Source organism: Rhinopithecus roxellana, chromosome 5 (genome assembly GCF_007565055.1).
Source record: "Rhinopithecus roxellana isolate Shanxi Qingling chromosome 5, ASM756505v1, whole genome shotgun sequence".
Lineage (NCBI taxonomy): Eukaryota > Metazoa > Chordata > Mammalia > Primates > Cercopithecidae > Rhinopithecus > Rhinopithecus roxellana.
Genome location: NC_044553.1, coordinates 167,555,736 through 167,569,223, shown reverse-complemented (window position 1 = coordinate 167,569,223; position 13,488 = coordinate 167,555,736). Strand labels below are relative to the sequence as shown.

At 43.9% G+C, this 13,488-nt stretch overlaps 1 protein-coding gene across 2 annotated transcripts in view; it reads left to right on the top strand.

Annotated features, from left to right (window-relative positions):
* Positions 1–13,488, top strand: part of THSD4 (thrombospondin type 1 domain containing 4) — a 702,136-nt gene that overhangs the window by 128,746 nt on the left and 559,902 nt on the right. For both annotated transcript variants that reach the window (XM_030929758.1, XM_030929757.1), the window contains exon 6: positions 10,457–10,559. In XM_030929758.1, the coding sequence (XP_030785618.1) occupies positions 10,457–10,559 (103 nt within the window). The remainder of the gene's footprint in view (positions 1–10,456; positions 10,560–13,488) is intronic.

Sequence of the window (13,488 nt, the reverse complement as noted above, 5' to 3'; positions counted from 1 at the left end):
CACATTGTTAGGAAATAAATGGGACTGGCATACCCCCCTTTAGATAGGAATGAAGTAAGGTCTCCCCATATCTGAACATCTTCCAGGTTCTCAGTGGTAACTGAAGAAATGCGTGGATGAAATGATCAGACTTGCTCAGAGTTGTCCTCAGTCCCGTGTTAGCTGCGATTGAGGCTCCTTTACCTTTACACAGTGACAAAACAAGATTGCCAAGAGACCCAACAATTCAGCTGTGATTTAGTTTCAGTGTTATCAGCCTTGGGTCATGGTGACTTTAAAGTGATAAGACTGAAACTATAGATAACCAACTTCATGATAGTGAGTTATTTACATCTTCCGATGTGCATGTTTAATATTAAGACCTATCTTATGGTGTGATCTAGGAATTTTAAGCATTCCAACATGTCTCTGAGATTGTTCAATTCATGTAAGATTTCTGAATGTAGACTTTAAAGATAAGGAAATATTTTTTTTTTTTTTTTGCCTACAATGTGTATGAGGAAGTTCAGGTGACACATCCTAGTACAGATGGTGAATCTATGGTCTTTTCCAGCACCAATCTCAAACATCAGCTAGTGCAACACTCTCCTTCAGCAGACTGTATGTGGTGGACTGTGGTGGACTGTGGTGGACGCAATCTGGTCCAAGGTCTTTTTTTTTTTTTTTTTTTTTTTTGAGATAGAGTCTCACTCTGTCGCCCAGGCTAGAGTACAGTGGTGCGATCTCAGCTCACTACAACCTCCGCTTCCCGGGTTCAAGCCATTCTTCTACCTCACCCTCCCAAGTAGCTGGAATTACAGGTGCACACCGCCATACCCAGCTAATTTTTGTATTTTTAGTAGAGACAGAGTTTCACCATCTTGGCCAGGCTGGTCTCCAGCTCCTGACCTCAGGTGATCTGCCCACCTCGGCCCCCCAAAGTGCTGTGATAACAGGCATGAACCACTGCACCCGGCCTTGTTTGTGTGTGTGTGTGTGTGTTTGTTTTGTTTTTTGTGTTTTGTGTTTTGAGACAGAGTCTCGCTCTGTTGCACAGGTTGGAGTGCAGTGGCACAAAGTCTTTTAAGTACTCCCAAGAGAAGGCTTTTGCTTGGAGTCCATAAGCATAACATTGACGTTGATTGCGTGGGGTGAGATGTTAGGCTGTGGTTGGAGACAGTGAGATGGGAGCAGCCTCTTGCCTTATGCAGCTCGAGTTCAGTAAGAGGGATAGACTCATAAAAAGGCATTAACAGTGTAGATCATATGTGCCATTGCACATGCCACATAGGTCCTTTCAAATTCCCACACAGTGGAAATTAACCTGGCTTGGGTGGAGTTCGAGTGCGGATTATCCAGGCGAGGGAGGATGCTTTAGGAAGAGCAAGTGACAGGGGTCCTGGAGGCCCTTTGCAGTCCTGTAAGTGCTGAGGAGCAAGGAGGAGGCACTCAAGGACCTCTTGGTGGAATCAGATGTGTTTCTAGTGAGTGAAGACTTCACCTGCAAGTTTGTCTTCAGCAGTGAAGGGGCAACACAGGGCAGGAGCCATGATTAATCCGCAGCCCTGCACTTTCTCAGTGAGGGCTAAAAGTAATAGCAACTCAAGGAACAGAGTAAACAGTTAAGTTCCTTCTTCATGGAAGCTCATTGAATTCCAAGACTTGATAGCTAGAGTTTTTATAGGGATTGCAACAGAGGAAGGAGAAATCAAACCTCAATTCCTCTGGTGCTTGAGGGGATGCAGTTGAAAAAAAAAAAACAACCCTTTTCTGGCCAGGCTCAGTTGGGCTTAATTGGCTCATGCCTGTAATCCCAGCACTGTGAGAGGCCGTGGTGGGAGGACTGGTTGAGGCCAGAGGCCAGGAGTCCAAGACCAGCCTGGGGAACATAGTGAGACCTTGTCTCTGCAAAAAATTTAAAGAACAGCTGAGGTTGATGGTGTGGGCCTGTGGTCCCAGTTACTTAGGAGGCTTGAGGTGGGAGGATTGTTTGAGCCCAGGAGTTGGAGGATGCTTTGAACTAGGATCACACCACTGTACTCCAGCCTGGGGGGCAGAGCAATACCTTGTCTCTAAAACAACAACAACAACAACAACAAAAATCCTTTCTGCCTTTGTCCTGGAGGCTTAGGTGTCTCTCTTCCCACTTTCTCTTAGGTACTCCGAATTGAACGCTTTCTCCTAGGCACTCTGAATGCAACATTTTCTCCCTGGAGAGGAGACTGATTGATACTCTGACCTCTTCTGGAGGAGGGAGGCTGTAGTGCAAGGCAGGGACAAAATTACGAGTTTTTAAGGGGCTTTGCTGCCAAAGGAGGCGTGATCCTGAGTTTAGACAGAGTGCACTTAACATTATGAGGGAGAAACTCCTGGGGCTAAAAGCAACTTATAGCAAACATGGATGTGATGAGTTCTGGTATCAATGACTCTCCAGTGAATTTCCCTGGGGTAGGACTGGCTTTTGACAATGGATTTATCCATGTGTAGTTGTTTCTGCCCCAAAGTAAGTGCAAATAAGGGGAAGGTGTTAGCCAAATCTTAAATCTAGCTGGGTGTGCTCTCTGCAGGCAGATTCTAATTCTACTCCATCTCTAGTCTGATATTGAATGAAAGAGGAGCTAAAAACTTTCGGACTGCAATTTTAAGCAAAAACTTAGTAAACGGGCCAAGTAAGAATCGAGTACAGTTCTGTAAGGTGTAAAGCTTGCCAGGAACCATGAGGCCAGTTACTGGATGGGCAGACTGGGGGTTTCAACACTAGTTTCTCTTATCATGAGCTTATCACTAGCCTCCTCATCTAGGAAATATGTGTGAGAATCAGTGCTTTTTGCAGCATTTTTCTTTCTGTCTTCTCAGACCACTTGGAATTTCCATAGAAAATTCTCTTACTTTTTCATGTATATATATACATACACACACACACATATACATTTACATGAATCACACACGTATATGTATATTTAAACATGTATACGTGTGTATACACACATCACACACACATATGTGTATACATAAACCTGTGTATATTTATATACACACACACACAAATATATATACACAAGAATTGTTAACAGTTGTCATTTTTCATGATTATAAACAGTTGTACAAACAAGAGTAAGAAATATCAGAACAGCAAAGACATGTATATCCTAGTCTGTCTCTCAAGATGTAATCACAGCCAGTGATTTTTAACTTGTTCTTATGTTCATTCTCTCTATAACTCGAAATGACATATTAATACCCCTGCTTCTCGATATATCAACTTAAATTTTCTGTATCAACTCCTTATTCTAGAAGATGAAGAAATGACCCCCTTTCCTTCCACTCCTGCTGATCTACACTAGCCACATTTTTTATTTTAACTTATATTTTTGGCTATATGTAGTATATTAACAATTTTTATTTTCTTGATTTTTCAACATTAGGAAAAATCAGTTAACTCCTTCCTTTGCAAGATTAGAAATGTTGTGTCCAAACAATTCACTACATTCCTTTCCATGCATTATACATTTTTGTTTATGCGTTTTTCTCGAGTTGGCCTATAAATCCCTGAGGGAGGCTGTTATGGCAGATTCTTCTTTGTATCCTCATTACTGTCAACACCTGACACGTGGAGCGCTGCAATGAATATTTGCCTTTGAATGGAATTTTACACCCTGCCTCAGCAGATAGCAGAGGGGAAGGAAGCCAGTCTTATTAGTGTGATACCGGAAATAGCCACTAGGAAATGTGTGCTCCCTGGGAGAGTAAGGTGGTTTGGTTTTTGATTTTTGGTTTTGGTTTTGCTTGAGACAGGGTCTCACTGTGTTGTCCAGGTTGGAGTGCAGCGGCATGATCATAGCTCACTACAGCCTCAAACTCCTGGATTCAAACAATCCTTCTGCCTCAGCCTACAGGCATGTACTACTATGCTCAGCTTATTTTTATTTTGTGTAGAGATGGGGTCTTGCTATGTTGCCCATGGTGGTCTTGAACTTCTGCACTCAAGCATGCTCCCAATTTAGCCTCCAAAAGTGCTGGGATCACAGGCATGGGCCACACTGCAGAGACTAACTTTTTTAACAAGTTTACATTTTGCCATGTGCTTCCTGATTAGTTAGGGAAAACGGAATTCTTTTTTAGGTCTTCTTACAGACATAGAGATATGTAAATAATATAAATAGGCAGTCATAAGTAAGCACTCTTGAGATAGGCCTAGATTTGAAGGGATCTTGGATATTTAAAAATCTAAGATTGGCCTGGGTGAATGGCTGGGCTTAGTGTCACATTAACATCCTTTGGGGCTTTGATGTAGGTATTGAATGAGAGGGAAACACCTCTCCCTAGGAGAACATTATGAACTTCCCTTGGATGGAAAAAAAAAAAGCGTTTGAGAATTAAGAAAATCTCAGATTAAAACAAAACAAACAAACAGAAAACATCCAAAGCCTTTACCCGACTCTTTGGACAAACCAGTTAATTCCCTGACTGGAAAATGTCTGTGGTGAAAGGTGGCAAAGGTTTTTGTGAGGTTGAGTTTGTTCTGTGTAATTTGAGAAAGGAGATATTAAATATATTTGAAAAATGTGCAAGATAACCGGAGCTATTTCTCTATAGCTAGAAAACAAGCCCATTTTCCAGCTGTAGATGAGAAAGGAAGGAAGGGCATGTTTGCTCAGAACACATAGTTTTCAGGCATGTACGGCTTCTGGAACTACTGGATTCTCCACAGTGGACATTTGGTGTCTCCACTTCAGCAAACATTTATTGAGCATTACAGAGAGCTGGAAACATTAATATATTACAACTTAAAAATCCCCTAAAACCCCCTGGGGATTGGGGCCTGGAAGGTGGTACAGGGCTTGTTATTCAATTGTGGTAGTTTAGACTTTGAGAAGCTAAATGTTTTTCCCAAGGTCACACAGCCACTTTCTCATGACAGTGCAGGGACATTTTCTAGATTTATTTTTTTTTTTAAAGGTTTCATGACTGTGGTGACGTTCAATACATCATATGTTGCTATGGTAGCTGGTCTTTTGATTGAATTCATAGCAATGGAAAGGATAAAAAAAATTGCGTATCTGACGCAGGCAGACTTCAAGGTCATGTTCCTTGGCACGCTACATTGGAGACGATGCTGTTCATCTCCTGGGGAGATGACAGTAATTAATTACCAAAAGGTAAGTTTATGATCACTGATGGTGGCCTCTCGAGCAGTGAAGTTGGGTACAGGCAGTTGTCATTTCAGATTAACCAGGGTCACTAGAAATGTAGCTGGAGTTTCCATAATACTATTTGTGACTCATAGCAACCCCAGGCAATCGTCTAGATGGAACTTTGGATAGGGCTCATACTGCTTTATAAGGAGTCAGCTAATCATATTAAAGTACATCTTTATTTCTCTTCCATTAAAAGTCCAGTGGAAACATCCCTCCCTCTTTTGGGTGGGAGTCATTTGAAGGGAGGTTATCTCCTTAGGGGCATTACTTGGCTCTAAATCTCCAGACTTTGTTAGTCTCATCCTGAATGAGCCTGATCTCTATCTACATGGCTTTTCCCCGTCTCAGTTTTCTGGCTTGAAGATTGCAAGAATCTCTGCCCATGGAAAGGATCTGCTAGCTATCTGCAAGAAACCTGTCCCCAGGGCCAGTTCACAGTGTAATGTACAGACGATTACTGATAAGGTGAAGGTGACTCAGTCCATGACATCAGGAAACAACCAATTTAAAACCTAACAATTTAAAACCTAAGAAGGGGTAAAAGGATCTGTAACCTGGCAGTTTTAACTTCAGAGAGTCTGTTAAAATGAGAGGAGATCACATCCCGATAATAGTATGACAAGTACAAACAGATGTAATCTATAAAAGAGACATGAAACAGGATTTCCCAGGCCCTGCTTGGTTTTCCTTCTCACTCCACAGCTCCATGCTCCTTGTAGCAGAGACCAGCCACTTCACCAGGCCTTAGGGACTGATTCCAGCTTTTGCCTCTAGCCCTATCCTGACAATAGACAAGACACAGTTATGGCTCTCTTGTCTGAGGACCCATCACAAATTAACTTTATTGTCTACACAGTCAAGGAGGGCACCGTGGCATAGTGGTTACTATGATGGATTTCAGATGCAAAGTGTCAGGGTTCAAATCTTGATTTCACCACTTACAAGCCCTGTGACCTTATGCAGCTCATTTAACTTTTTGTTGCCTTGGGTTCCTCGTCTGTAAAATGGGTATAATAGTTATTGTGAGGACTAAATGAGCTGAATATATGTAAATCACATAGTGGAATGTCTAACATTTAATAAATGCTCAATAAAAGTTAGGTATCATCATCATTATCATCATCAGTATCATCAGTCCAGGCTTCTGCCTTCCTTGCCTAGACCATAATGCTGCCTCAATAACCCACTTCCACGTCCGGGCCCAAGAAGCCTTGCATTTCTCTGGCCACATCCCTCTGCCCTCCAGGCTTGCAGTTTGCCTGGCATCATGTGAGTCCTTGCTGGAGTCACACACAGGGCCATGCCCATGCAGTTTGCCTGGTGTCATGTGAGTCCTTGCTGGAGTCACATACAGGGCCATGCCCATGCAGTTTGCCTGGTGTCATGTGAGTCCTTGCTGGAGTCACACACAGGGCCATGCCCGTCTACCAGGACACCTCGTTACCTCCTACTAGGCTCAGCTGACTCCTGGCAACTGCAGGTGGATCTGCTGACCATTGTGGCTCTGATGCCATGTTAAGCTCTTCTGTCTTAGATAGAAACCGGGCTATGCTTAGATGTGAATGACTTAATGGTGACCAAGGGACAGGATATCCTGAATGATCCACAGTAAGTTGGGTTGGCAAATGTGTATGGATGTGAGAGCACTGGGCATTAGTGGAATATTAAGCCATACCCTAAACTGGGCATTAGTGGAGTATTAAGCCATACCTTAAACTGCAAGGACATGCAAAGCTAGCTAAGGGCTAGTGTATTTGGAAGAGCTCAATTCTGATACATTGCCACTTTTTTTTTTTGAGACAGAGTCTTGCTTTGTCACCCAGGCTAGAGTGCAGAGGCACGATCTCAGCTCATTGCAACCTCTTCCTCAAAGGTGTAAGTGATTCTCATGCCTCAGCCTCCCGAGTAGCTGGGATCACAGGTGCATGCCACCACACCCACCTAATTTTTTGTACTTTTAGTAGAGACAGGGTTACACTATGTTGGCAGGCTGATCTCAAACTCCAGACCTCAAGTGATCTGCCTGCCTTGGCCTCCCAAAGTGCTAGGGGATTACAACCATGAGCCACTGCGCCTGCCTGGCCAGTTGTCACTTTTATTACATAAATATTACATGTTTATTGCAGAAAAAAATAAATAACACAAATAGACTAACAATTAATTATAAATTAACAACATCTATAATGTCACCTTCCAGAGATAACACTTTTAACCTCTCTCTGTGTATGTACACACGCACTCCACACACATAGTCTTTTTAACACTGATAACTTAATGGATTGTGGACTCCTTTCTCAGTCATGAAATAGACATTTATGTTATCAAGTACTGAGCAATTCTAGATAATTCTGAATGTGCATTGGTTTGTGGTCTAGCCTATTAGCTGTTTTACTCATTTTTTTTTTTTTTTTTTTTGAGACGGAGTCTCGCTCTGTCGCCCAGGCTGGAGTGCAGTGGCCGGATCTCAGCTCACTGCAAGCTCCGCCTCCCGGGTTCACACCATTCTCCTGCCTCAGCCTCCGGAGTAGCTGGGACTACAGGCGCCTGCCACCTCGCCCGGCTAGTTTTTTTTTTGTATTTTTTAGTAGAGACGGGGTTTCACCGTGTTAGCCAGGATGGTCTCGATCTCCTGACCTCGTGATCCGCCCGTCTCGGCCTCCCAAAGTGCTGGGATTACAGGCTTGAGCCACCGCGCCCGGCCCGTTTTACTCATTGAGAGAGAGAGGTTAAGCAGACTAAGTCTTTGTAGTCTACAGCTTCCAGTTCTAGTAACTGCCACCAGGTTAATGAAGGGTGGCTTCTAGCTGCAGCCTCGTTGTAAAGCACCTTGGCTTTACTTAGGTGTAGTTATTTGAGGAACAGGACCTTCAGCCGCTTGTGCTGGTCTGTTTCTGTTATGAAGACCTGCAGCCCAGCAGCTGATCTCTAGTTCTGATTATGGACAGAGTGGGCCATCAGCGCTCTGGGCTCTGCTTCTGTGTCACTGTGGAGCCTTTGGCAAGGCTTGCCACATCTCCAGGTCTCAGTTCCCTCATCCGTAAATGAAAGGGGTTGGATTTGATTTTTTCTTTTGCTCTAGCACTCTGTGATTCTGTGTTAAGTAATTTGGAGTGAGTGAGATGGGGCTTGGGCGTGACTCTTCATCACTGCTGCACAGGTTAGGATGCACAGGCTGCACCAGAATCACCCAAGGAGCACTTCAAGCATATATTCCTGGGCTCTTTTCCCCACTCTCCTGCCAGAGTGAGGCTTGAGAATCTGCATTTTTAACAAACTCCTTAAGGTTTCTTTCTCGAAGCTGTACTTGGGGACTGCTACAGGGATGGTGGCCTCTCCAAGTCACCCAGCTGTTCACATCCTACTCGAACGTTGGCTCAGGCCAAAGGGCTGTGAAAAGCATCTTAGTTAACTCAAAACCCTTCATGGAGACAGCTGGTGTTGCTGGAAGCTTACATGGGCCCAGCTTCAGGGTTGCCAACAGGTTGGCTTCCAGAGCCCTAGGAGACAGGCTTCTGCGGCCTGTCTGCCTCTCACTGATTGTCAGAGCTCAGCCCACCCTGCCTGTTTTTTCCTACCAGTTTCCATCATGTTCTGCTTTAGAGGGCTTCTTGCTCCATATGGTTTGGCTCAGACCACAGCAAGGTAATGGCCACTGCACGTTTGTACCAGCAGCCTCCCCAGCTGCGACTGTCCTTAATCAAGCAGGAGATGTTTACCCTCACACCTATTTTCAGTCCTTCCTCTGGTCCCTCATCTTCCAGGAGACCTAATATTTCTGATACATACAGTGGATTTCTCTACAAATCCTTGAAGACTTTGAACTATCCTATTAGCAGTTTATTCCAGAGACTTCTTCTACACAGTACTGTTTGATGTTTCAGGGGCCAGGCTTCTTTTCCTTCTGATTATTCACACACACACACACACACACACACACACACACACTCTCTTAGAGTATAGTTCGGGTTCAACAAAGCTAGATCATACTTTATCCACAGTATGAATTAGAGATTCTGATCTTATTATTTTCTGTCTCATACTTATTTACTCTATACCACACTTTGCTCATATTTACCATTTATAAATGAGGAAGAAAAAAGCCAGAGGGAGCAGTATGTTTTCCTTGAGTAGTCTAGTGCATCAGAATCACCTGGATAAACTTGATAAAATACAGATCTCTGGATTTCATCCCAGATTTACTGAATAATAATCCTTCATGGAGGGATCCAGAAGTTTGCATTTCCAAAAGGATCTCTGGGTGATTGTTTTGCACGCAGAAGGTCGGAAATTCCTGCTTTAGGTGGGACAGAATTTAAACTAGAATTTAGAGAAGATGGGGAGGACAATGAGAGACAGCCTGGTGGGAACCAGGCTGCTTGCATTTAAATCCAGGCCCCACACCTCACTGGCTGTGTGACTCCTCCATGAAAACTCTTTCATGAGTTTGCTCTCATGAAAAATCTGTAAAACTACAGTGTTTACCTCATTGGTTGTTGTGAAGATTAAATGAGTTCATATGTGGAACATGTTTAAAGTAGTGCCTGGCAAAGGTAAGGGCTCTGAACGTGTCTGCTGTGACTACTATTCCATGCAAGGGGAATGGCATGAACAAAGTCAAACAGAAGCAGATGGCCTCTTTGAGAGAATGGAGTAGACTGACTTGTCAGGAGTAGAAGGTTTAGATCAGTGGTTTTCAAATTACAGTGTGCAAAAAGATAATCTGGGGAGCTTGTTAAAAATTTCTTGCCCCTATAACGATTGAGTTGGCATACGTGAAACCTGGGGATCTGCATTTAAACTTTTTCATGCAGGTTATGAGCAAATGATCAGAAACTCAGTAGTTTAGGTAGAAGAGGGCTGGTATTTAAAGTTGGAAATGGGCCGGGCGCGATGGCTTACGCCTGTAATCCCAGCACTTTGGGAGGCTGAGGTGGGTGGATCACCTGAGGTCAGGAGTTCAAAACCAGCCTGACCAACATGGTGAAAGCCCATCTCTACAAAAAATACAAATATTAGCCAGGTATGGTGGTGGGTGCCTGTAATTCCAGCTACTTGGGAGGCTGAGGCAGGAGAATCACTTGAACCTGGGAGGTGGAGTTTGCAGTGAGTCGAGATTGGGCCACTGCACTCCAGCCTGGGTGACAAGAGTGCCCCCCAAAATAAATAAGAATAAAAATAAAAAATAAATAAAGTTGGAAAGGTATCCAGAGTTTGGAGATGTATCCTGGAGCTATGAACAGTATGGACACTAATTGCATATTTAATATCTGCTTTATTAGGTATGTCCAGAAAGCAGTAGAAGTATCCGGGAGGTACAGTGTGCATCCTACAACAACAAGCCATTCATGGGCCGGTTTTATGAATGGGAACCATTTGCAGAAGGTAAGAATAGACCCAGCCCTGTCCATAGAAGTTACTTTAGTCTATTTTCCATTCTTGCTGACTTCTGATTGATGTTGGAGGTATTGGTGTGATCCTGGCTGGGGTGTCAGTAGGGGACAAAGTGTGACTCCAGGGCAAAGAGAAGCCTGCACAGGTCTTTACCAAAGGTAGCAAAGCTCAGGTGACACCTGGACCATCTTCAGCATGAGTCAGATGGATGAGGCGTTGATGGAAACAAGCAACATCCAAGGATGGCAGGGTGAGGGGGTCAGAACAGGGTTCAAGGAGTCAGTTGGAGAAGAGGTTCAAACATAAGGTTGTGAGCTGTGAGTGCAGATGGAGTTTCCCTTTCCTTGGTTACTGCTACAAGGGCTGGTATGGGAGCTTAAGAGAACATGTGGGGTTGTACATTTGTATGTTTCTCACCTCTAGGGGGCCTCACATACTGATTCCAAAGATAATAGTAGGCAGGCATTGCTGTGAGTCCAGGATCCCCGTCATTTCCAAATGACAGAAGATCCAAAGTTGGTAGAGCAAGTTGATCCCACTCAGTGTGCTGGAGTCACTTTTCTTTGTTGAAATTCAGATGATAACATGGCTTGTGGACTGAGAAGTGTTAACATTCTGAGATATTTCTTCCCACTCGTGGAGAAAGTGGGCTCAGAAGAGGTGCTGGGTCAAGCAGAACTTGTGGGGGTTCTATGCTTACAGCCAAGTTGGCTGGAGAGGGAGTCCAGCTGCCTTCAGGGCCCAGTGGGAGAGCTCTGCACAGCCAGCCCTTCTCAGCCTCAGCCTGAGGCAGTGGCTGGGACAGCTAAGGTTGGCCAAGACCCAGAGTATGGAGCACTGCACTATGTCCAGGATCTGGAGAAATTGCCTTGGAAGAGAGATTGATAGTGAGTTGTGATGATTTCATTGCAGAATCAATGCCTGGGGAAGCCAAACTCTGCAAGGTGGTTCTATACTTAGGTAGAAGCCCTTGGGGAGGAGGGAAGTGGATTAGTATCTGACTGCTCTGAAATTGGATGCTAAATTGTGCAGCGTTCTCAGCGACTCCATGGCTTCTGTTAGATTCTCAGAGTGGTCCCATGTTAAGAACTAACTTGACTAAAAAATTGAGACTATCAAATTCAAGCAGGAAGGATATACAGAGGAAACATAGAACTAGCTGAATGCAAATACATGGGGTGGGGAACAGGGTGAAGCGTGAGCAAAAGAAGGATGCCAAAGTGAAGTTTTGATTTGATTCTGTAAATAGAGCTTGGTTCTGACCTGTTTCATTTTTAAGAGCATTATGTTAAATTTAAGGTGGTATCCTGATTTGAATCCTGAAACAGAAAAACGGCATTGTTGGAAAACCTGGTGAAATAGGCATAAAGTGTATAGTTTAGTTAATAGCATTGTACCAGAGTTAATGTCTTAGTTTTTATGAATGGTTTGTTTTTTGTTTTTGTTTTGTTTTTGAGATGGGGTCTTGTACTGTCGCCCAGGCTAGAGTGAGGTGGCACAATCTCAGGTCACTGCAACCTCCGCCTCCTGGGTTCAAGCGATTCTCCTGCCTTAGCCTCCTGAGTAGCTGGGATTACAGGTGTGCACCACTACGCCTGGCTAATTTTTGTATTTTTAGTAGAGATGGGGTCTTGCCATGTTGGCCAGTCTGGCCTCAAACTCCTGACCTCAAGTGATCCACCCACCTCAGCCTCCCAAAGTACTGGGATTATAGACGTGAGACACCGTACCCAGCCTATAAATGGTTTTGTAACATGTTAACATTAGGCGAAGCTGGGTAAAGGGTATACAGGAACTTTTGTACTATCTTTGTAACTTTCCTATAAATCTAAAATGATTTCAAAATAAAATTTATTAAAGGCATTGTACTCCCAATTAGTTATGTCTTACATGCATTCTGGTGAAGACAAAGTGTAAAACTCACTTAATATGGGTGAGGAAGAATGCACTGGGTTAAATACTGCCCCTGCTCACCACCCAAATTAGTATTCTTCCTGGAACCTTAGAATGTGACCTTATTTGGAAATAGAGTCAGTGCAGATGTAATCAGTTATGTTGAGTTCATATTGGAGTAGGGTGGGCTCTTAATCTAGAAAGACTGGTGTTCTGATAAGAAGAGGAGAAAGTTGGGAGGCCAAGGCGGGTGGATCACCTGATGTCAGGAGTTCAAGACCAGACTGACCAACATGGAGAATCCCTCTCTCTACTAAAAAATACAAAATTAGCTGGGTGTGGTGGCGCATGCCTGTAATCCCAGCTACTCAGGAGGCTGAGGCAGGAGAATCACTTGAACCTGGGAAGTGGAGGTTGTGGTGAGCTGAGATCGTGCCATTGCACTGCAGCCTGAGCAACAAGAATGCAATTCTGTCTCAAGAAAAAAAAAAAAAAAAAAAAGAAGAGGAGAAAGGACACAGGCATACAGAGAGGATGCCAAGTGATGATGAAGACAGAGATTGGAGTGATGCTTCTACAAGGTAACACCAGGGATTGCTGGCAGCCAGCAAGAGCTAGGAAGAGACAAGGAAGCATCCTTGCCTAGAGCCTTCAAAGTGGGCATGGCCCTGCCAACACCGTGATTTTCGACTCTCAGCCTCTAGAACTGTGAGAATAAATTTCTCTTGTTTGCAGTCATCAAGTTTATGGTATTTTGTCATACAGCTCTAGGAAACTAATACAAAGAGGGAGGAACAAGGTTCTGGATTGATTGAGATCTACTCACTAGAGTAGATCCAGAAGTGAATTTGCTCCGACCGATAGTAGCAGATGCCTTAGAGAAGTGAGGCACGTATCCAAAGTGAGCAGCTGCCTCAACTGCCTCGCAGATGTAGGTCTGTCCAGCGCAGTGGTTCTCAGCTCTCGTTGCTCATTAGAATCACTGAGGAACCTCCTAGAAACACTGATGCCTAGACCTCTCCCCAGA